The 21582-nt window shown below is 56.7% G+C and overlaps 9 protein-coding genes across 9 annotated transcripts in view; 5 read left to right on the forward strand and 4 right to left on the reverse strand.

Annotated features, from left to right (window-relative positions):
* Positions 1-382: 382 nt before the first annotated feature.
* On the reverse strand, positions 383-3159 carry ACA1_398870 (BRCA1associated protein 2 subfamily protein; the record flags this gene model as incomplete). Its single annotated transcript, XM_004351626.1, has 11 exons — positions 383-469; positions 580-756; positions 842-1033; positions 1102-1191; positions 1358-1460; positions 1561-1709; positions 1856-1953; positions 2043-2160; positions 2319-2424; positions 2573-2694; positions 2809-3159. The coding sequence occupies 11 exons, from the start codon at positions 3157-3159 to the stop codon at positions 383-385; spliced, it is 1593 nt and encodes a 530-aa protein (XP_004351678.1).
* Positions 3160-3330: 171 nt separating this feature from the next.
* On the reverse strand, positions 3331-4808 carry ACA1_398880 (DNA ligaselike protein; the record flags this gene model as incomplete). The annotated part of the gene is made up of 7 exons (XM_004351627.1): positions 3331-3657; positions 3719-3891; positions 3964-4043; positions 4118-4200; positions 4309-4404; positions 4502-4566; positions 4721-4808. The coding sequence occupies 7 exons, from the start codon at positions 4806-4808 to the stop codon at positions 3331-3333; spliced, it is 912 nt and encodes a 303-aa protein (XP_004351679.1).
* Positions 4809-5088: 280 nt separating this feature from the next.
* Positions 5089-5623, forward strand: ACA1_398890 (uncharacterized protein; the record flags this gene model as incomplete). The annotated part of the gene is made up of 3 exons (XM_004351628.1): positions 5089-5128; positions 5215-5337; positions 5469-5623. 3 exons carry the CDS (start codon positions 5089-5091, stop codon positions 5621-5623), a joined length of 318 nt encoding a protein of 105 aa, XP_004351680.1.
* Positions 5624-5783: 160 nt separating this feature from the next.
* ACA1_398900 (thioredoxindisulfide reductase) lies at positions 5784-7113 on the reverse strand (the record flags this gene model as incomplete). The annotated part of the gene is made up of 5 exons (XM_004351629.1): positions 5784-5998; positions 6082-6329; positions 6432-6658; positions 6755-6990; positions 7074-7113. 5 exons carry the CDS (start codon positions 7111-7113, stop codon positions 5784-5786), a joined length of 966 nt encoding a protein of 321 aa, XP_004351681.1.
* A 366-nt stretch (positions 7114-7479) lies between these two features.
* ACA1_398910 (phospholipidtranslocating P-type ATPase, flippase subfamily protein) lies at positions 7480-14036 on the reverse strand (the record flags this gene model as incomplete). Its single annotated transcript, XM_004351630.1, has 27 exons — positions 7480-7660; positions 7768-7852; positions 7951-8036; positions 8137-8236; positions 8347-8402; positions 8547-8612; positions 8702-8784; positions 8914-8974; positions 9065-9312; positions 9398-9466; positions 9547-9609; positions 9736-9954; positions 10002-10222; positions 10314-10504; positions 10644-10735; positions 10858-11055; positions 11220-11471; positions 11553-11648; positions 11738-11896; positions 12067-12267; positions 12377-12458; positions 12529-12711; positions 12831-12952; positions 13076-13177; positions 13274-13371; positions 13492-13540; positions 13692-14036. The coding sequence occupies 27 exons, from the start codon at positions 14034-14036 to the stop codon at positions 7480-7482; spliced, it is 3708 nt and encodes a 1235-aa protein (XP_004351682.1).
* Positions 14037-14292: 256 nt separating this feature from the next.
* On the forward strand, positions 14293-17214 carry ACA1_398920 (glucosyltransferase; the record flags this gene model as incomplete). Its single annotated transcript, XM_004351631.1, has 12 exons — positions 14293-14775; positions 14900-15018; positions 15119-15293; positions 15420-15454; positions 15537-15603; positions 15723-15829; positions 15911-16008; positions 16097-16223; positions 16345-16446; positions 16530-16619; positions 16741-16867; positions 16969-17214. The coding sequence occupies 12 exons, from the start codon at positions 14293-14295 to the stop codon at positions 17212-17214; spliced, it is 1776 nt and encodes a 591-aa protein (XP_004351683.1).
* A 124-nt stretch (positions 17215-17338) lies between these two features.
* Positions 17339-18935, forward strand: ACA1_398930 (uncharacterized protein; the record flags this gene model as incomplete). Its single annotated transcript, XM_004351632.1, has 6 exons — positions 17339-17398; positions 17657-17860; positions 18022-18188; positions 18300-18407; positions 18559-18676; positions 18771-18935. 6 exons carry the CDS (start codon positions 17339-17341, stop codon positions 18933-18935), a joined length of 822 nt encoding a protein of 273 aa, XP_004351684.1.
* A 944-nt stretch (positions 18936-19879) lies between these two features.
* Positions 19880-20650, forward strand: ACA1_398940 (uncharacterized protein; the record flags this gene model as incomplete). Its single annotated transcript, XM_004351633.1, has 2 exons — positions 19880-20010; positions 20260-20650. The coding sequence occupies 2 exons, from the start codon at positions 19880-19882 to the stop codon at positions 20648-20650; spliced, it is 522 nt and encodes a 173-aa protein (XP_004351685.1).
* Positions 20651-20781: 131 nt separating this feature from the next.
* ACA1_398950 (START domain containing protein) overlaps positions 20782-21582 on the forward strand; it is a gene marked incomplete at both ends in the record, with an annotated part of 2453 nt that continues 1652 nt past the window's right edge. The window contains 2 exons of the mRNA XM_004351634.1: positions 20782-20928; positions 21061-21480. Of these exons, the coding sequence (XP_004351686.1) occupies positions 20782-20928; positions 21061-21480 (567 nt within the window). The remainder of the gene's footprint in view (positions 20929-21060; positions 21481-21582) is intronic.

A 21582-nucleotide genomic window follows, 5' to 3' on the forward strand; every position in this document is an offset into this window, starting at 1 on the left:
TTGGGACATTTATCACGAAATTTTCCTGCATCGTGTCCCATAATACCTGCGGAAATAGGTGGTTGACGTGTAACAACAGGCGTTGGCGTTCACATGCGAGCGGACTAGCATGCTCGCAGAGCCAAAGCTATACAACACTTCAATAGAGCCAACAGTTCAAGTGTTCCAGTACTACTGTCAGAAAAGATGATGTGCCACAGCAGCCAGCAGTGGGCCCTGCGACATTGTACGCGCCATCAACTGCCTGAACTTGTGGCTGCCCGGTTGGTTGGCGGAAACAACCAGAGCTGAGCTTACAGATTTGCGTACAAGCAAAACATGGGGCATCCGTGTTTTGTATTTTGTTCAGCTTCCAGGCGGCACAGGGTAAGATTGCAGCTGCTTACTTGCCCCTCTTCTTGCCTCCTCGCGCGCCTCTTCGCGTGGGTGAGGGCTTCTCCGTGATCAGCAGCGAACCCTCTTTCAGTTCCTGTTCGTGCACCACGCAACCACTTGTGAGTTGCAGCACTTGGCCACGACATGGCACGGCACGGCACGGCACACGACATCAACAGCACACAGGCAGAATGAGACGTGTACCTCTCCAGAGTCCTCGATCTTGTTCTTGGCGTCGATGAAGAACATGAGATCCCGCACCTGCTCCTCGAGTTCCTTGATGCGCGTCTCCGTCGCCGCGCTCTGGGTGCGGAGCGCCTCGGCAGCCTTCTGCGCCTGCTCCTTCCACTCGGCCTGGTGGTGCGTCAAGGTCTCATTGTACTGTTGCAAGCACACACGACACGCACGCGTTTGATTGTGTGAGTCGCGGCAGGCCTCGCAAAATGGATCGCCAGTGGGTGAGTACCTGCTTGAGCTCCTTCACGTCTCGCTGGTACTGGCTGATCTTCTTCTCGAGCTGAGTGATCTTCTTTTTCGACTTGTGCTGCGTCTGGTTGAGCTCGTTGATCGAGGCGAGTAGGCCCTGCTTCTCCTCCTTCTCCTTCTTCAGCTCGTGCTCCAGATGCTGCACCTTCTCACCCTTCTGACTCTCCACCACCTGCACACATGTTGCGGTAAGCGTTTGTGGTTTGCAAACATGCTTAGACTTGCCGACTTCTTCTTTACCTGGAGTTGGTGCTCCCAGAATTGGCGCTGAGACTCGAGCTGTGACGTCAGCAAGTAGGTGTACTCCATCGCCACCGCCGTGCGCTTGCTCTGTGGTGCAACGACCGAGCGCACAAACACGCCAGCCACAACATCACATGCAAAGATGAAATAAGAATAAGAAGAATAATAAAATCAACAAATAAATAAGCAATGGATGAACAGGACTTGTAATACTAATCTGCTATTGCTTCGGAGTGGAGCGCAGAAGACGAACCTCGAGAATGCCCTCCTTGATCTCCTCGTCGATTTGTGTTTCTGGGCCGGGTAGTTCCACCAGCTTGCCGTCGGCTTTGCTTTGGATCAGTCGATGCACGTAGCTGGCGTTCGCCGACAGATAGGGAAGAATTAGCTGATGACGAGAGCACTGGCCATGAACATGGGTCCGACAGGGGACAGGAAAAAGGAGGAAAAGGGTACTTGTCGCCGGCATAGTCCCACACGCGCTGCGATTCGAGTTCGAGCGCGTAGGTGTGTTGCGTCTCGAGCCAGTGGTTGTTGGCGTGGCCGCCCTTGTATCGACCACAGCCGATGTGGCCGCAGATGAGACAAATCCACAGCGACTCGGACTGTCCGCACACGCTACACTCTGACGCGTGCACCGAGTCCTGTGTTGTTTTTACCGTGCAAGCGCGAGTCACAGTCAACTACATGTAGCTTGTTACACTACAGTACTACATGTCGTACTGCAACGTACCTGGCAAAATCGACACACCGGGCAGCTCGAATCGCGCCACTTGGAGAGGCACAGACAGTGGAAGGTGTGGTTGCACACAGTCGTGAGGATGCCCGTCACGCTCGTGTCCAATCGGTCTGTTCAGAACGTGGATCGTGGGTGAGTCGAGGCGCGGCTTGGATGGAATTCGAAGCAGGCGGCTTTATTTGATCAGAGGAGGTGGTACCGAGGCAGACGGGGCAAGTGGGCAGCTCGTTGGTGCCACACGGAGGCAAGATCGGCTCCATGGACGACCCATCCACAAACTCGACCGACTTCACGAACCCCACGCGGCACTCCTCTGACTATAGTGTAGCACGCGCACGACGAATGCAGTCAAGCGACCGCCCAGTGTGTGCGTGTCGTGTCGTGTGTGTGTGTGTGTCGTTTGTGTGTGTGTGTCGTTTGTGCGTGTGTGTGTGTGTGTGTGTGTCGTTTGTGTCGTGTGTGTGTGCCGTGTTACCTCCATGGAATTGTACATCTTGCCGTTGTACTCGAGGTAGAACTGGTCCGCCATGACCTGCTGCCGGAACTCCAATAGAACGGCGTACCGACCTGGCACTTTCTCCCTGTGTGTGCAGAGACAGAAAACACGCAAATGAGACGGCGGCGAGAGACGAAAGCAACACACACGCAGGAGTCTCGTGTGACACGACATGCACTCACGCGCGCACAGCGCCGCACACGCGCATGGAGAGGGAGCAAGGTGTGTCGTACGTGTAGGTCACCACGCGCATGCGAGCGATGAGCTTCTGGTAGGGCGCCACGAACTGACAGAAGTCGGCCACCGCCATCCACGAGGGCACGGCCAGAACCGCCACTATCAACGTCCATTTTGGCTGTCACCACGCCAACATACGGAACAAGAAGAGTGTGAGCACATAGCCCAATAAATCACAGAACTCAAATTAATTGATTTCAATGAATAAGAATAAACCGGCAGGGTGGGGTACGGGCAGTTGGCCACGCTTGGCCGCGGTGGTGGTGGTAGGATCCTTGTAGAGATGCACGACGCCCTTGATGACCTCGATGAAGGGATTGCCCACGGAAACGCGCACAACGTCTTCATCACCAGCGGGCTTCCCCTCCTCCTCTTCACTCAGTTTCTCCTTCTCTGATCTGCTTTTTCGCAGTATGTCCCGGTACGAGGGCTTGCTTGCATCGTCGCCAGCGCTTCCTCCATCTGCCGCATCGCCAGGCGAATCTGTCCTGTACTCCATGATGCGCTGGCGTTTCTCGTCGTAGGCGATGTTGTTGGGAAGGCTGCTCTGATGTCCGAACACGCCCACTTTCAGTCTATACATCCACCAGATCTCTTTCGCTTGTTTCTTTGTGAATTAATTCAGACAGATGAACTGCAACTGCTCCTTCTACGCGCTACCCCCCCCCTTTCTCTTTTCCCTTCATTTCTTTCCGCGAAGCCAGGCCAGGAATGTGATGACTACATTCTTTTGTGTTGCAGTGCAGCCTTGGTGCTAGTCATAGCGCACGATGTTCTTTACCATCATTTGTCGCGACCAGTGGGTGACGTCGGGGTCCTCGAGCGGCAGGAAGTCGGATCGCACGATCTTGGCGCGTTGGATGAGATAGCTCCACCCTTCGTCACCTCCGTCGTCGGCCTCAGCTGTCGTCGCAGCCGGTGGTGCTCGAGCAGCACCGCCCTTGGCTCCGCCGCGGGCTCGTCCGGCCTTGCCTCCGCGCGCCGCCTTGCCCTTGCCCCCCTTGCCCTTCTTTGACTCGCCTTCATTGGCGCCCACCCACGCCAGCTCGTTGCCCACATTGTCGTCCTGGCGATCGATCGCCTATCAGCACCTATCACACGCGACACGCGACACGCGACACGCAAGAGGGGCTGTTGTGTACCTCGTCGATGCGCACGTAGACGCCCTCGACCACGCCGTCGTGGAAGGCCGATTGGCTGTTGAGCAGCTCCTCGTAATCGGCGCGTGACAGCTTGCCGTTCTTGAGCAGCGGCACCGTGTGGATGCCGGTGCCCTCCAGCAGCTGGTCCCTCGAGCGTCGGCTCAGGAACCGTCCTGCGGTGCAATACATTTAATACATTTAATAAATAAATAAATAGGAATAAAAATCGAATAACCCAAGCGCACCCTTCTTCTTGTCGTAGATGTCGAAGGCGAGGAAGAGGTCGGGCAGGTTGGTGTAGTGGATCGAGTGCCGTGCGTACAACCTGCCACGCACCACTTCGGCTTAGCCCAAAACACACGAACATGTGCGTGTGCGTGTGCGGTGGTGGCCACGAACCACTCGCCGAAGAGGATGCGGTCGGGGGTCAGCACTTGGTGCAGGCCCGGGTGCTTCTCGGCCCAGCTCTCCAGTTGCCGCCACTGTGGCACAAACACGCGCGCGAGGCCTCGGTCAGTCACCCAAAGACGTGTGCGTCGCTTGAATTGACTGATACAATCACGCCACGCATGACGACGAGAGTATGGCACCTGCGCCTGGGTCTCCGTGTTGACGTAGTGCGAGCGGTTCTGGAAGAGCAGCTTGTGGTCCGGCGTGATGCTGATGCCCAGATTGCTTCCGTCCACCTGGTCGTTATAAATGTTTATAAACGTTTGCGCCAGCCGTGGAGCAGAAACAGAGAGACAGCCAAGAGTTGCGGTGCAGCGCGAGCGGGTTGCGCACCTTCTCCTCCACGCTCACGGTGGACTCGTACCACACGCGGGCCTCGTCCTTGGCCATCACCAGGTCTGGCCACCCACCGACGGCACCGTCAGTTTGGTTGGACATCACAATATTTCACAGATAGAGCTGGCGTAATTTCACGTTTGCAACTTGTGGATGATTATTGTTTTTTTTAAAAATCTAATAATAAATAATAAATTAATAATCAAAAAAATGTACCGTCACGGCCAACGCCACCACCGGCGTCGAATATGTGGCGGGTTCGTGGGAACTTGACCAACTGGTGACTGTCGTCCTCCTTTTGCATGGCTGTTGTGTGGTTGTTGCTTGCTTTGTGCGTCTCCGACGAGTGCAAATAAACGTGTGCGAGGTTGAGAAAAGAACGAAAATGGGTCTTCACTGAGACCAGAATCAAAAATCATGATAAAAAAAAACTACGGGTGCAAGCTAAGAAATGGACGAAAGAAACGATAAACAGAAAAAAAAGGGGGATGAGACGTACGACGCAGGGAACAGTCCAGCGGGGCACCACCACCCGCCAGTGCGTGCGCCTGGCTTTGCGACCAGCAGGAAGCTTCGTCCCCGCAATGGCGCTCCGCCTGCCGACTCAGCGCCTCTACGCCACCGGTACCCCCCAATTTTTTTCCTCACAAGGCTCGTGTTGAGCCTTACCGGATGGCTTCATGGCGCTATCGGGGGGGGGGGTGAGACAGAAGGCACGAACAAGGACGTGCTGGAGTGGACGTGTGCCGAGGTGGTTCGCCACCTGAAAGAGCGCACCGACCCGCCGGTCAACCAGTCCCTCCTCGACGGCTTCGACGTGCAGGAGATCAATGGTGCCACGACAGCCACCGCACGACGCGCACACGCACACGCACCTGCACTACCGCACGCACACGCGCATTTGATTGCTTTGAGGTTTGTGCTAACGTTGCGGCGTTCGTGTGCGCGAACATGCTTCATTCAGGCTTCGCGCTGGCGTCGGTGCGTCCGCCCACCCTGTTCCGTATGATCAAGGAGCAGGTGGAGCAGGGTCCGAGCGCCGACAAGATCGAGGTCTCCGACCAGCTCCTCCAGGACACTCTCCTCGGCACCGCCACCTACTCTATGCAGAGGCGATGAGCAAGTACCCACCCACAAACACATCAATCAATCATCACGTGCTTCCTTGTTGAAAACGATCAACAGCGACATCAAAACAAGAAAGAAACGAAAACATGGTGGACATGTCTAAAATTTGCACGACAATATTTGTTTATTTTTATCTTGTTAAAATAAGAGTTTAGAGGTGGGCCGAGAGCCAGTGCTCGGCGTCGAGGGCCGCCATGCAGCCGGTGCCGGCGGCGGTGATGGCCTGTCGGTATCGCTTGTCCTGCACGTCGCCCGCGGCAAACACGCCCTCGACGCTGGTCACCGTCGAGCCGGGCGTCGTCTTGATGTAGCCCTCCGCGTCCGTCTCCACCTGACCATTCAGGAACTGCGTGTTCGGCACGTGGCCTGTTGTTCACTTCGGTGTTAGCAACGGGCGCGGTGCGTGCGAGTGCGGCGGTGCGTGCGAGTGTGGCGGTGCGTGTGCGTACCAATGGCCCAGAAGAGGCCGCTGACGGGGAGGTCGGTGATGTCGCCGGTGGAGACGTTCTTGATCTTGAGGCCTGTGACGAGCTTCTCGCCGTAGATCTCCTCCACGGCGCTGTTCCACACCATCTCGATCTTGGGGTTCGAGAGCACGCGCTGGGCCATGATCTTCGACGCGCGCAGCTCGTCGCGCCGGTGGATCAGGTACACCTTCGACCCGAACTTGGAGAGCCACGACGCCTCCTCGCACGCGCTGTGCACGCAACATTACTATCAGCGGCCACACACACGACACGACACACGACAGTACACGACACGACACACGCACACCAAATAAGAGGGTGTTGTGTGGTACCTGTCACCACCGCCGACGACGGCGAGGGGCTTGTTGCGGAAGAGGGGCAGGGCGCCATCGCACACAGCGCAGGCCGAGACGCCCTTCTGCCAGAAGGTCTCCTCGCCGGGCACGGCCAGGCGACGCGCCGTGGCGCCGGTGGCGATGATCAGCGAGTGGGCCTGCGCCGCGGGCTCGCCCTCCTCCTCGCCCTCGACCCACAGCTTGAACGGGCGCGACGACAAGTCCTGCAACGTCCATCACGCGTGAGCGACACATGACCAGATGACACACGACACAACACGACACGACACACATGACACAACACGGCACACGGCACGTACGGCCTTGGTGATGGTCTTGGGAATGATGACGGTGCCGAAGCGCTCAGACTGCTTGCGCATGTTGTCGGTGAGATCGATGCCGCCGACGCCCTCGGGGAAGCCCGGGAAGTTCTCGACGTCGGTAGTGGTGGTCAGTTGGCCGCCCGAGGCCACGCCGCCCGCCATCCAGCCCTCGTACATCACCGGCTCCAGGTTGGCCCGCGCCGCATAGATCGCCGCCGTGTGACCCGCAGGGCCTACGAAATAATAATAACAAAAGTCAGGTTATTATTATTCAAAATAATTATAAATAAAAAAATTGTGTTTGTGGAGGGCGTACCAGAGCCGACGATGACCATTCTGTGTACTTTGCTCTCCATCTTTGTTGTGTAGTGTGCTGTGGGGAAGTGGGGGCTTCTTGCTGGTAGAAGAGGGAAGTTGATGCGTCCGGCGCGCCCAAGATGAAAGGCTGATTGCTTCGTTGTGAAGATGAGATGATTAAAAAACAAGTTGTTGCGGGTGGAGTGTAATAAATAGGCTCTCCGGGGTGGCGGGCTGCAGAGCGTGCTCAGCCGCTTCAGACGTCCGTGCGGGCCGGCTGACGTCACGAACAAACATACCGCCGCGGGGATAAAAATTCCGAGAACGGACGTTAGACGGGGCATTTCTCGAATTCCAGGATCGAAATAATTCCCAATAGGCAATGTCCGTTGCACTGCACGAGACCGCGAAAGCTTGCCTCTTCTTCACGTGCAAAACGCGGTCGCTTTGCGGGAACCAACGAGCGGCTCTGTCTCGTCTCCGCGCAGCGTGTTGGCGGAGGCGGAGAGGAACCCGTAGTACGCGGCCGTGCGTTGGCGAAGCCGCGCCCGCAGCCAGTACTCGCGCATCACGCTCCAGTCGCTGGGGAAGAAGCACCGCAGCACACTGTACCGCGCCACACGGGCCATCATCAGCTTCGGACCCGCACACCCGCACCCGCACGCACGACCACCCACGCCACACACGACGAGAAGGTGACGACGAGGAGGAACCTCTTGAAGGTGAGGTCGGGCAGCAGGCTGCACACGACGAGGGCGACGTAGGTGAGCCAGAACGAGGAGCTGGTGAACAAGGCGACTGTTTGGAGGAGTGCAAACAGAAGAGAAGAAGGAACTGTGTCAGTCTGGGCGTGGCGAGGAAAAGCAGCAACGCAGAGGGAAGAAGCAAACACGTACAGAAGGCCCAGTAGATGTGGTTGTCCCAGCCGCGCACGTGCGGGATGAGGCCGTAGATGGAGATGAAGAAGAAGTAGACGCCCAGGCTGCCCCAGAACACGAGGTGGTGGAACACCGTCCACGTACTTGTAGCAGCATTCACATGTGTAAGCCAATCCGGACAAGGGAGAAGAACGAACGACGTACTTGGTTTCGATGGCCAGCTTGAGGGTGACGATGGTGATGGCGGACGTGGAGATGGTGATGCCGAACAAGAACATGTCCATCGGATGACCGTTGGGGAGCACTAGAGGCGCGAAGAAAGGTGTGATTTGGAGGAGCAACGGGTATGTAGCGAGCCCATCAGCACGCACGCACACACGCTCGCACACGCACGCGCACACAAGTAACCAGTACCTGCGGTGGAGATGACGAGGGCGAAGAAGAATATGAGGGCCGAATGGAGCACCGCGCTGCCCAACCACCAGAAGAAGGTCTGTGTGCCGATCAACCAACCAACCAACACCGAGAGAGAGAGAGAGAAACAGGCCTGGTTAGCCCTGTCAAATAGTTGATTAGAGAGAAAAGAAAGGGCGGAGCGTGCCTTGAAGTTGAACTCCTTGTTCAGTCGGGAGCGCGAGTAGAGGCTGGGAAACTGGAGCAGCGCCTCTTGCGGGACGTCCCTGCAGGGAGAGCCAAGCGTGTCAAGGACGACAAACCAGCTCAACCAATTGATTCCTTCACCAGAAGGGTGTGTGGGGCGGGCACGGACCGATCCCAGAGGCCGACGAGGAGGACTGGCAGCGAAGTAAATACAATATTGAACAGCACGATGATCCACGAGTCGAACAGAGTCTACGCATAACAGAGCCAGGATCAGTTCCACGACACCCATAAAAACACTCGGCACAGCGCAGGCTGAGGACACGCACATGCACATGCACACGCACACGCACACGCACACGCACACGCACACGGCCTTACCTGTCCCGAGAATCCGTTGAAGAAGGAAAAGTAAAACTGAGGAAGGGTGAAGGTCGCGTTCCTGCACCACCGCACCGACAGAGGCTTAGATCCAACTCTTGCACGCTGCGCGTCGTGTGTGTGTTGTGTGTTGTGTGTGGAGGGCGTGTACTTGTAGAAGTAGTATTGGATGAGGGTGGAGATGCGGAGGTAGGAGTAGCGGCCGTGAACAAGGAGCAGCTTCTTGAGGAAGCGGAACTGGGCGATGGCGTAGTCGGATGAGCGCGAGGCCTGCGAGCCCTCCTTGCCGATGATGCCGATGCCTACGTGCGCGCTGCGGATCATGGACACATCGTTGGCACCATCGCCTATCGCCAGCGTGGTGTGGCCCTCGGCCTTGATCAAACTCACCACCGCAGCCTGCCACGTCACGTAAGAACCCACCAATCAGATGGTGCCCAACCGTATGTGATTACATTGTAACATTAAATATATCAGTTCTCACCTTCTGTTTGGCCGACACACGGCAGCAGATCACCGACTGGCACAGCTTCGACAGCTCCCGGAACTGGACCTATCGGCCATGTAACCAATGATTGTCAGAATGACAAATAAAACTAACTAGACGATCGAATAATGTGGAGTCGGACAAACCTTGTGGTCTTCGAGGGCGAAGCCGAGACTCAGTCCGTCGATGATCAGTGCACACTTCTTGGTCTGGAGCAATGACAAAGAAGAGAAGTTCAAGCTTCAAAGGTGAGCTCAGCTAAAACAGCGCATGTCGAAGGAGGTGGTGAAGACGATGAAGTGCATGTGTGGCTGGTGACGGGAGGAGGTGTGTACGGGTCCGGCTGCTCGAAGGCGGGCGAGGGAGGAGTCGAGGGTGTGCTGGCAGGCCTGGGTGGTCGAGGTGTTGACGCACAGCAGCTCCATGGTCTCGTCCAGCACATGCGCCGAGTAGCCGATGTTGATCGCCGTCTCCTGCTTGTCGCCCGTGAGCACCCACACCTTGATCCCGGCCTGAATGCAGATCGCCATAGTGTCGACATCGTCAGTCGTGCTCTATATCAAAACATATGAGATGTGGGTGATGTCGACGTAATACGTACGTGTGCGAGGTCGCGGAGGGTCTCGGGGACGCCGTGCTGGAGCTTGTCCTCGATGGCGGTGGCCCCGAGCAGGAGCAGGTCGCGTTCGATCAGCTCGGCCGCACGCGCGACCGTGTCCTTCCGGTGGTGCACGGCGATGGCCGCCTTCTGGTAGACGTAGAGCCATCGGTCGAACTGGGCCTGGTCCATCGTTGCCATCGACACCAGCAGCGTCCGCAATCCTACGTGGTGCCACGTCACATGCAATCTGTGAGCACACATGTACATGTGTACATGTGAAGATGAAGACGAGGAGGAATGCATGGTACGCACCCTTCCGCGCGTAGTGGTTGATATGCTGCTCGGTCTGGGCGATGTAGTCGTATTCGGCGGCGCTGAGCTTGTCCTGAAGCTTGCCGACGGCGTCGGGCGTGTAGTACTTGAGGCGCGGCAACACCACCGTCTCGGCGCCCTTGCAGTAGATCCGGATCTCGTTCGACGGGGTGCGCACGATCACCGACATCCTGATCCGTGTCGTGTGTCGCGTGTGTCGCGTGTGTAGGCGCGTGTGCGGAGATGAGCGAACGAACGCCTTTTCGTACGAAAAAGAGTGGACGCGCCGCTAGGGAGGTGATTCAATGGTCAAGGGGGTGGTGGCGGCACCTCTTGCGGTCGCTGTCGAACGGCAGCTCGGCCAGCACCTGAAAGGCGTGGTCTTGGCCGCGCATGCGCACGGTCAACCGATCACCCACGCGCTACGAAAAGCAAAGAGAAAGTGATGGAGAGGTGTGGGCGTGACGTCAAGAATGCTCACAACAGCCCTAGGGCTGAGGGCAGGAATGTGAGTGGAATGATATGGAATGCATGGCGTGCGTACGCTAGTCAGGGTGACTCCATACTGAGCGGCGGCCAGGACGAGGGCCTCGTCGTCGGGCGAGGACGCCTGGTAGGTGAGTAGGCCGCCACCAGCGTCCTGCGGGGCTGACTCCACGAAGGCCGAGTGGCACAGGGCCAACGCCAGCAGGAACTCCTCCACCTCGGCTTGGCCCAAGTCGTCCTCGAGCCGTGCTTCGTCCTACGCGCCGTGGTGTGTCGTGTGTGTCGTGTGTCGTGTGTCGTGTAGTAGAGCGTGTTCGTTCAGAGGGCCACAAGCAAGCGAGGACGGCGATTGGCCCAATGAATTGGGCGGGGATGAGATACCAACGAGAGTGGAGTGGTTGGAGGTGTGAGGCCGGGTACCTCTTCCAGGGGGAACGCGTCGTCTTCGTGCGCGTTGAGCGTCTCCCGGCTCTCTTCTTCTCCTCCTCCTTCTTCTTCTTTGCCACGGCTGCCGTCCGCCTGCCAAGCCTTGCCTTCCTCCTGCTTCTTCTTGGCGACGTGTTGCGACGACGGTCCCGAGGCGTCATACATGGTGCCCCGAATCGAACACTTCTTGAGTACGAGCTTGTTCTCCGTCAGCGTGCCCGTCTTGTCGCTGAAGACGTAGTCCACCTACGCTCCACACCCCAGCGACGAATAGAATGAATCAACAACGGTTAGCGGCGATCGCCGTTGGTTCAGGACATCGCATACCTGACCGAGGTCTTCGAGGAGAGAGGTGGTCTTGACGATGACCGGCTGGTCGGTCTCCGCGTCGTACAGGTCCAGGTCGTTGGCCAAAAAGTACGACTGCAGCGTGGTCATCGTTACGAAGAGATAAAGAGATAAAGAGACAAAGAGACAAAGAGACAAATAAATAATAAAAAAAGGGTGAGCACCTGCAGGAGCTTGATGAACTCGATCGTGACGTAGAGCGAGATCGGCACGAAGGTGTTGAAGAGCACAAAGAGCGTCAGGAAATTCTTGGCGCCCATCTTGAAGTCGTCGCTGATGTCGTTGGGCATCATCAGGTACGGAATACGAGACCCAACATCCGCCTGTCAAAACGAGAGCAAAGCCAGCTCCTTAAGCAGAGCTGCGCAGAGGACACCCAGCGCACACGACACACACGACACACGACACACGACACACACACGACACACACGACACACACGACACACTGCTGGTGCTGATACGACACACACATCAAGGCGGTCTCGGTATGTACCCGCCAGTAGACGCTGAGCACGGCAGTGATCAGGCAGAGCGTGAGGATGAATGCAACGAGGGCGATGAGCAGCTTGTTGGTGGTCCGCTCGACGTAGGAGAACTTGAGCGGGACGGGCTGCTGGTTGAGCACCAGCTTGGTGTCGCGACCCGTGTAGACCACTACGCCGATGATGAACGGCGTGTTCACCAGCCGCGCTCCCTACAATAAAATTGAATATGCTCAATATTGCATTTTAAAAAAATCATTTGTTGAGCATAAATATATAAGACGTTAAAATGTTTTCAAAATAGGTTGTGGGCGGGAGTACCCGGGGGAGCAGCTGGGTCTCGTTGAGCGGGAATGGGAGATCGTCGTCGAGCGGCCGACCGAGCAGGCTCTTCCGTCTTACCCTGTTTACCGCGAGTGTCAGTCAACAGTCGGCCGAGAAGGCGTGTGGGCCGTTGGCAACGGTCATGGTACTTGGAGGTGAGGGTGTATTGGCGGGTGCGAGCGCTGCTGGCCTTGAGCGTGAATTTGCCGTTGAAGGAATCCAGGTGAATATTGGGCGCGTCGCATTCCACGACCGCCTCGATGTTGGCCAGCTCGGCTTCGGTCATGGTAGACGTGAACGCCAGCGCGCGCTTGATCTTCTTTGTCGTCTCCCTGCATTCAATACAACGCGCGATACGCAACACACACAACACACACAGGTGCGAGTGTGAGGGCAAAGCACACCAGGAAGCATGTGCGGCTGGTCCAGCTCGTCTGACTAGGCGGTGTACCCATCGAGGTCCGATGTTTCGATGAAGCACTGGTGGTCGGCCGCAGCCGACTTGATAAAGACGATGTCCGCGGGAAACTCTTCGCCGTCGTGAATCCTGATCAAGTCACCCACCACGATGTCCTGTAGAGGAAAATTTATAATATAAAATAATAATTATATTATAAATAGATTAATAATAGCAGAGGTTACGGTCAGTTTCCCTCCTTGTTATTTATTTATTGGGGAACGATGGGGGAAGCTTACCTTGTACGCCACGTTGCGCCAGGTGAGGCTGCCCCGCACAAAATCGCGCTCGCTGACCACCGCCGTTCGGTTGTTGACTTCGTTGTCGGCCTTCCGTCGATTCTGAGAGAAAGACCCAACCCACGTTGCGCATTCGCGTGTGTTGGTAATGAATTGGCAACGTGCAACACTCAAGAGTGGAAGCTGATCAGGCAGTACCCAGTCGTCCCAGGCGTCTTTGATGGCCGTGACACAGAGCACGAAGAGCAGCGGCAAAATGCTGGTGAGCGGCGTGATGGGCGCCACTCCGGGAATCACTGATTCGCCACGCCACCCAATCATGCACGTTAGGAACGCCTTCGCCAACCACATCACGAGGGACGACTGACTCGAGTGAGCCTCGCACTAAAAAGAAAATAGGCAGGAGAGCCCCGTACACTGGATGATCATGACCAGCAGGAAGTAGCTGTTCGCCACGCGCCGGAACTGGGGAGTTGCAGGGGAGGAATGGGGCACGCGTGAGCACTCAGTGGGAACCAATCAAGCCAGCCGGCCTGATGACAGAGTGGTCGTGTGCGCGTGCGCGTGCGCGTGCGCGTGCGTGTGAGTGTGCGTGTGCGTGTGCGTGTGCGTGTACCTGCTCGTAGAGGTTCTTGAAGGGAAAATTCCACCAGGTGTACTTGGTGGTGCTGGTCATGTTGGTCGCGAAGCCGGCGGCGGCGTTGGCGGCCCGATCGTTCACGTGCACGCACCGCGCTCCCTCGCCGCTGTCTCCCTCCTCACCTTCGTCATCGTCACCGTATTTGTAGAGCTCCTCCTCCTCCTCCTCCTCTCTGCCCACCACTTCGTCTCCGTCGCCTCCGCTGTCCTCCTCTTGCATGGTCAGGAGGCGGTGTGCGTCCTCCTCGCCTGTGATGCTGATGTCCCTTTCTATCTCCTTCCATTTGCCTCCCCTCACAAAGTCGGATGATGGTGGTTCCATTTTTGTTGTGTTTGCCAAGATCTCTCTACCGATTGATCTGTGATCAATCGCAACGTGCAAATTGTTTCGAAGTTGAAATCAAAGACACTCGGACAGGTCACTGGTGCTGCAGCTTGCGTCGCATTTGTTGAGCGTTGATGAAGAGGAAGCCGCTCTTTCTCTGTACGTCGGGAATTTCAAAGGCGCATTGTGTTCTCTATTTCTTTTTAAAACAACAAAAGAAATGATAAAAATATAATCATTCGAGCCAAAAAGAATGAACAGGAAGGATAAGAAGAAGGGGGCGGGCAGTTCGCACCTGGCCTCCAGTGGCAGTGCCCAGCCGACCAGAAAAGCTTCCGCATCTTCGTTCTCCCCATCTCTCACATCTGCCGCCACGTCCATCTCCACATCGGCGTCTGCCGTGCCCACGCTCGCCACCAAGCTCGCCCGCGCCAAGGGCGGCCAGGCCGCCACCGACCGATCGCGCACCGGCCTCGCCCAGCACTCCTCCTCGCTGCTGCCAGCCGCATCATCTTCCGCTACACCCACGTCACCGCGGGCCAGTGCTGACGGCGACGACGATGTGGGCCACCTGGAGGCGCTCTACGGGTTCATGCAACCGCGCCGGGGCGTGACACTGCTGGCGACCCTCTGCTTCCTGGTCCTCGTGCGCTACCTGGTCTCGCTGCACCCGCACTCTGGCGAGGGCAAGCCGCCCATGTACGGCGACTACGAAGCGCAGCGGCACTGGATGGAGGTACATCAACTGGCTATCATTGCATGTGCGACGGTGTGTGTGTGTCGTGTGTGTGTGTGCGTGCGTGCGTGCGTGCGTGCGTGCGTGCGCGATCGTCAAAGACATTCATGGTTGGTGGTCCTAGGTGACGATCAACCTGCCCGTCACGGACTGGTATCGGAACACCACGCATAACGACCTCCTCTACTGGGGCCTCGACTACCCTCCCCTTACGGCCTACCACTCCTGGCTCATGGGACACATGTGCGGAAATACCCTTCTCATCATCTACTTCTCTAGCGTGTGCGGTGCGCACTCATCGTGTCGTGTCGTGTCGTGTCGTGTCGTGTGTCGTGTCGTGTAGCGGCAAATGGCTCGAGCCAGAGTCGATGGCGCTTTTTACGTCGCGCGGCTACGAATCGGTGACGAGCAAGCTCTTCATGCGAGGAACGGTCATCGCTGCCGATCTCGCCGTCTTCCTTCCGGCCGTCTACGCCTTCGTGAACACCTACTACGCCTCCCTCTCCTGGAGCAAGCGGGTACCTCCTGGCAATACACTCTTTATTTCAGTGTTGTGTTGTATGTTGAACATAAAGATATAACTATGTATATGCGCATGTGTGGTTTGCGTGCAGATGAGCGCATTCTTCCTCATAAGCCTGCAGCCTGCCCTCCTGCTTATCGATCACGGCCACTTCCAGTACGCACAGGCCATGCGTTTGCTACAATTGGAATGGTTGCTTATTCAGTCCGTGTGGTGTACACTTTTTCTCGCTCGGCAGGTACAACGGCACCAGCCTCGGGCTCGTGCTTTGGGCCGTCGTTTTCATTCTTCGGGGCCGAGACATCGTGCGTTGACCCTTCTTTATTCTTCACACTTTATGCAGTTTGACGCCGTAGCGTACAGCGAATACCCACATGCTCTCTCTCTCTCTCTCTCTCTATAAACCATGTATGTACATATGTAGCTGGGCACGGTGTTCTTTTGTCTGGCGCTCAACTACAAGCAGATGAGCCTCTACTACGCGCCCGCCTTCTTCAGCTACCTCCTGGCCAAGTGCTATCGCACCAAGTCGTACGTTGGCCCTAGATCCGCTCACGATGACACTCGACACACGCCACGCACTCACAAACCCGTTGTTCCGCTTTCTTGCAGGCCGCTCGCCGAGGTGAGCAAGCTGGCGATCGCTGTGGTCGGCACCTTCGCACTATGCTGGGCCCCATTCCTCCTCAATGCCACCGACGCCTACCACGGTACTTACAAGAAGAATGACTTTTCCCCTTCTTTTTTCTTCATTTCTCTTTAGTAGCGTGCCTCATCGCGCGTGTTGTGGCCACCCAGTGCTCGAGCGGCTGTTTCCCGTCGGTCGGGGCCTGTACGAGGACAAGGTGGCCAATTTCTGGTGCACCGTTTCTCCAGTCTTCAAACTGCGCCAGCTCTTCGCGACCGCCGACGTGCTCAAGATCTGGTGCGCATAAGTCGTGTGACGAGGGGCGTGTGTCGTGTCATGTGTCGTGTGGCTGGCATGTTGTTTTACTTACTGATTTCGTAATCAGCGCCGGGACGACACTCGTGGCGTTCCTTGGCAGCGGGCTGCACCTGATGCGAGGCCCCACGCCGCGCAACTTCCTCCTGTCGCTCTTCATCACGTCCCTCTCCTTCTTTCTCTTCTCCTACCACGTGCACGAAAAGTACTCCTGCCCGCCTTCCCTCGAGCCTTGGCTGGGCCATTAAGTGTGTGTGTGGTGTGGTGTGGTGGTGTGTGTGGTGTCAGGTCCATTTTGATTCCACTGCTTCCCCTCACGTGCCTGCTCCTCGAGTCTCCCCACCTCGTCTCCTGGTTCAACATCATCGCCGCCTTTAGGTACGCTTCACTTTACTCCCTCCTCGCGCCTTCTCTTTCCTTTCTTTTCTTTTGGTTGCAATGCAATGCAATGAAAAGATTGGAAGAATGTAATGTTTGATAACGCGCCTGTGCTGTGCAGCATGTACCCGCTCCTGGCCAAGGACGGGCTGGTGGTGGCCTACGTCGCGGTCCTCTACTTTGCGTGGCTGCCCCTTGCCATTCAGCTGCCCCCGCGCCCTACCAGCCTCGCCTCCTCCCTCTTCACGGTACCTTCCCCCACTGACACGACACGACACGACCAACGACACGGCACACGGCATGACCAACGACACGACACACGGCACGTCTGATCTGCTCAACTGGCCAGGCGTCGATGGCGGGCCTGGCGACCATTCACGTCGTGCGCGCGATCGTGGCGGCGCCGGAGAGGTACCCGGATGCGTTCGATCTGCTGATAGCCGCGTTCGGCTGCGCGCACTTCCTGGCCGCCCTCGGGCTGGCCTACCGGGCGCAGTGCTTTGCCGAACCCGTTCTCGCCGCGACCGCCGGGTCCACCACGGTGTCCGCCGGTCACAAGTCGCGCACCAGTGACGACGCCAAGAAGCGGAAGTGAGGAAGTGCTCCTGGCTCCCTTGGCTGATCGAGCAGCCCACCGCCGTGCTATCTTTTACAAAAGCAAAAAGGCAATATTCAGAGAATAGCTAACCCATTTTTATTAGTCTGGCCAAAGCAGGAGGATGGAGCAGTTGCCAAGTGAGTTGTGGGACCATGTCCTCTCCTACCTCTCCTTGCCCCCTGTACTACTACCACTACCACTACTGCCATCACAAGTCCTCCTACCACAGCGCACCTTTTTACGATATCTCTGCTTGTTGGGGGGGGGGGTAACCAGGACGTGGTGAACGCGTTGCTGGTGTGCCAGGACTTCCGTGCCTTGATCCAATCCAACCCTCTCCTCGTTGAGGCACCGCCCCCTACTTGTCAATAAATAACAAAAAACAAGCAACAAATAAAAAATAGAACGAAATAAATAATGGTTAACTATTTTTGTGCAGGTGCTGGCGCTGCCGCGGTTCGATGAGATCGACAGCAGGCAGGTGGTCCTTGGCGAGGACGGGCGGCGCGCGCGCTGCATTTACACCACCGACAGATTCCCGTCGTACCAATTCAACACGGCCTTTGTGCGCACTCGGCCAACCACACCGGGCCGCCCGCCACTGGCCGTGGTCCACTTCCTCGTCGACTTTGTGCCCAGTAACGTTCACTCCCTTGGCCACTGCTCACAAACCCAACCAACCCCATATGATCTCACACACGCACACGCACACGCACCCGCACGCGCCACACCACACGCCACCGCCACACGACACGCGTGACAGGTACGTACTTCTGCGTGTCGGTGGCGACACCCTTGCCGAAGCCGCAACCGGCCGGCGAGATTCCGGCGCCGCCTCCGCCGCCGCCGGGGCTCATTAATCACTTCATGTGGTCCCTCATGCACGCGCCCGGGTCCAGGAAGCACTACTTCATCTCGAGCCACTACAGCGACGGCGACATCCACTCCTACGGCAACCACGCACCCTACCTGTACAACCCCACCTGCCCATTTAGCTCGACCATTGGCCGTGCGTGAACAAGTGTCGTCGTGTGTCGTCGTGTGTCATGCTGTGTGTCGTGTTGTGTGTTGTCCTCGAGTAGGCCGGAGGATCAGGTGATGGCGCGGTTCGGGAAGGGCGACGTGATCAGCGTGCAGACGGGGCTGCGCGACATGAGGACCGCCTCCTCGCTTTCCCCCGGCTGGGACAAGTAACTTCCCTCGCGCCTCCTCCCCATCCCCACTTGGTCGCGTTTTGTTGATAAGCTCTCGATTCGTCGTGCGTGTGTCGTGCGTGCGCGTGCGCTTGTGCGTGCCGTGTCGTTGGTCGTGTTGTGCGTCGTGCGTCGTGCGTGCGTGCAGAGTGGTGGACGTCAGCGCCGTGAGTCCAAATCCTGCACCGGGAGAAGAGAGAAAGAGGCACGAGGTGCATCCGTACGTGATCTTCTTCAAGAACTTCCAAATGGTCCACCGCCCGCTGGTATGGACTGCTGCAGCCCCCCACCACACTCGCGCGTGGCTGGCCGCCGTTGTTGATGCTGGATTGCGGGGGGGGGGGCGTGGTGCACGCGCAGGTGTTCCCGCACCTGGCTGAGTCGGAGTGGCCGCTGCGCGTAGGCACCTTCTTCACTCAGGTTGAGCAGACCGTGTGCATCGTGGCGCCGCCCGAGGGCCAGCGCTTCCGCCCCCTCCCGCCTGATGCATTCCTGCCAGCACCTGCTGCCCCTCCCGCCCTCTAGCAGCGGTGGGGGGGCTGCAGCTGATGACCCAAACATCTTCATTTGTACCAAACAAAGAGTGGATGTTTCTCAGGCGCAGCATGAAGTTGTCCTGCAGCGCGCCTGCGCATGGGAAACAATGGGTCAGCCCAACCAAACCATGACACAACATCACAGCACAGTACAACATTGTTGACCACACCTGGTCAGAATGCAGGCAGTTGAATGTGTGCCTCCTGTGCAGAGACACATCCCAAAAGGAGAGTGTGCATTGGCCACAAATAGGTAAATTCTCTGGAGAAACAGTCATGAGCTTGAAGTGAAAGCTGGGGAATCATTTTTCTGAAAATGTACAGAAGTGGAGGATGGTATTGAAGAAGAAATGACAAAGGCAGAATCCCTTTTTATGTACAGATTTACCGCGTCGGATTGCAATTTCGCCGAAATATGTGTATTTTTAAGGTCTTTTCTTGCATTTTCTACACATTTACCGTTCACATTTCTCAGATTATGTGCACTGAACTGTCCAAAGTGTACTTATGACACCAATCTGTTTCTGGAGGGTGTGCAGATGCTGGTGTTACAGCCCTGACAATCTGTATGTGCTGCCAGATTGTTAGTGAAAAAGAGTCACTGACCCTTTTTTGTGAATGCCTGGTATCAGTTTTACATTTTGTCTTTTACAGCAGCCCCCATCATGTTTATAGTTTTTTTATGAATTGAAGATGGAAAGGTGAAAGCTGTCTAGCCTCATTACCACAACTACCCTGTACTACTACTACCTGGTCAGAAAGACACATGGAAACATGGTGCCTTTATTTTCCTTTCAACCAGCAAAAAAAAGTTTTGGGCGCCGCCCGGAATCGAACCGGGGCCTCTCGCACCCTAAGCGAGAATTTTACCACTTAACTACGGCGCCTAGTAGCTAGTTATCAACAAACCACCTCTCCATTCCGTGTCAAGGCATGCGAAGGTGCACCTTCAACAAGTTGGCCAAGTTCTGCCTGGCCAAGCAGCACACAAACTATGTCCATATAATCTCGCGAAATTACAAAGACGTGATCAAAGTGCAAGACATTGTGGCCGAGTGGTTAAGGTGCCTCGCTGCTAACGAGGTGGGGTTTCCCCGCGCAGGTTCGAATCCTGCCAATGTCGATCGGTCTGCAGGTTCGCCGCGACAACCACCACAACAGCACAAAATGAGCGCACGCGTGACACCACACACACACACACACACACACAACACACACACGACACACACGACACACACTTGCAAAAGAAAGGGACCGGTGCCAACAACAAAACAGTCACCTCTGCCACACGACGCTCCCCGCAACAAAAAAAGCAAAACCGAGCCCGTTGAGGGGGTGGCGCGTGAAAAGCCTTCTGCCACCACCCAGCAGCAGGCAAAGAAGGGTGCCCGGGTGGTGCGGCTGCAAAGGAAGGGCGGGCAGGTGGTGCAGAGCTGCGATGTGTACATAGGGCGTCGGTGGACCATGGGCGGGTGGAACCTCCCGCAGAGCAAGTGGGCCAACCCCTTCACCGCGCGCAAGGCGGGTTCGGCGGCGGAGGCGGTGCGGCTCTATGAAGAGGATCACCTCAGCAAGCGGCCGGACCTGCTGGCTGAACTTGGTGAGCTGCGTGGTAAGACGCTGGGCTGCTGGTGCAAGAAGAAGCCCAGCGACCCTTGCCACGGCGATGTGCTCGTGCGTCTCGTCAACGCCACGCCCGAGTAATCAGCCACAAGCTCTTTTTTTATTTTATATCTGATGCATCACCTTTTGCAACTGGGGCAGAGAGAAATTCATTTCTTTTAATTAACTGTTGTTTGGTGTACCAAAGTCTCTTGGACTGCATTCAAAAGAAGATGGAAGAAGTGGAGACGTTCGAGCCTTGCTCTGATGAGCATGTAAAGGAGATCCTTGCCCTTGATGCCTCAGCGCACAGCGACTGGTCAGCCATTTCGGCTGTAACCGACGAGGAGGGCAACACCATCGAAGTCTTCAGGCAAAGGGTACTGTTAATTCCATACGGCTTCAACACTGGTTGATTGTTTCGAGTCACCAATAATCAATCACCCATCGCTAAGCTCGCATTCTAATTTTATTATTATTATAATTTATGTGGCTTGTTTCAATCATCCGAGATGGACACCGGCCTGGACAAGCTGAAGGCCCTCGTGACGACCGTGCACATCACGGCTGACGTCGTACACGAAGTGCTTTACAACATCGAGACGCGAGTGAATTGGGATCACGGCGGCAAGGACATGCAGGTCGTGGAGAAGATCGACGACGAGCTCGACGTCATCTACTTCTGGGCCAAGGCCCCGCCCACGTTCACCAACCGCGAGTTCCTGCAGAGCCGACTCACCAGGACGCTCGACGACGGCACCCGGGTCATCATCTACCGCTCGGTCAAGCACGACAAGTTCCCTGAGAAGCCCAAGAAGTTCGTGCGCGCCTACACCAAGCTCTCCGGCTACGTCATCAAGCCCAACCCGAGCGGCGAGGGCTGCCGCGTCACCTTCCTCAGCCAGAACGACATCAAGGCCTCCATTCCCTCGGTACGTACGCTCCACTTCAGCTCTCTTCTCTCTCTTCTTGTCCAGCACACCTGCCGGGGCTGAGTGTGTAAGTGGGCGCGGTGCTGACGTGCACGTACCTAC

This window comes from Acanthamoeba castellanii, assembly GCF_000313135.1.
Source record: "Acanthamoeba castellanii str. Neff unplaced genomic scaffold scf7180000084759, whole genome shotgun sequence".
NCBI classification, from domain to species: Eukaryota; Discosea; order Longamoebia; family Acanthamoebidae; genus Acanthamoeba; species Acanthamoeba castellanii.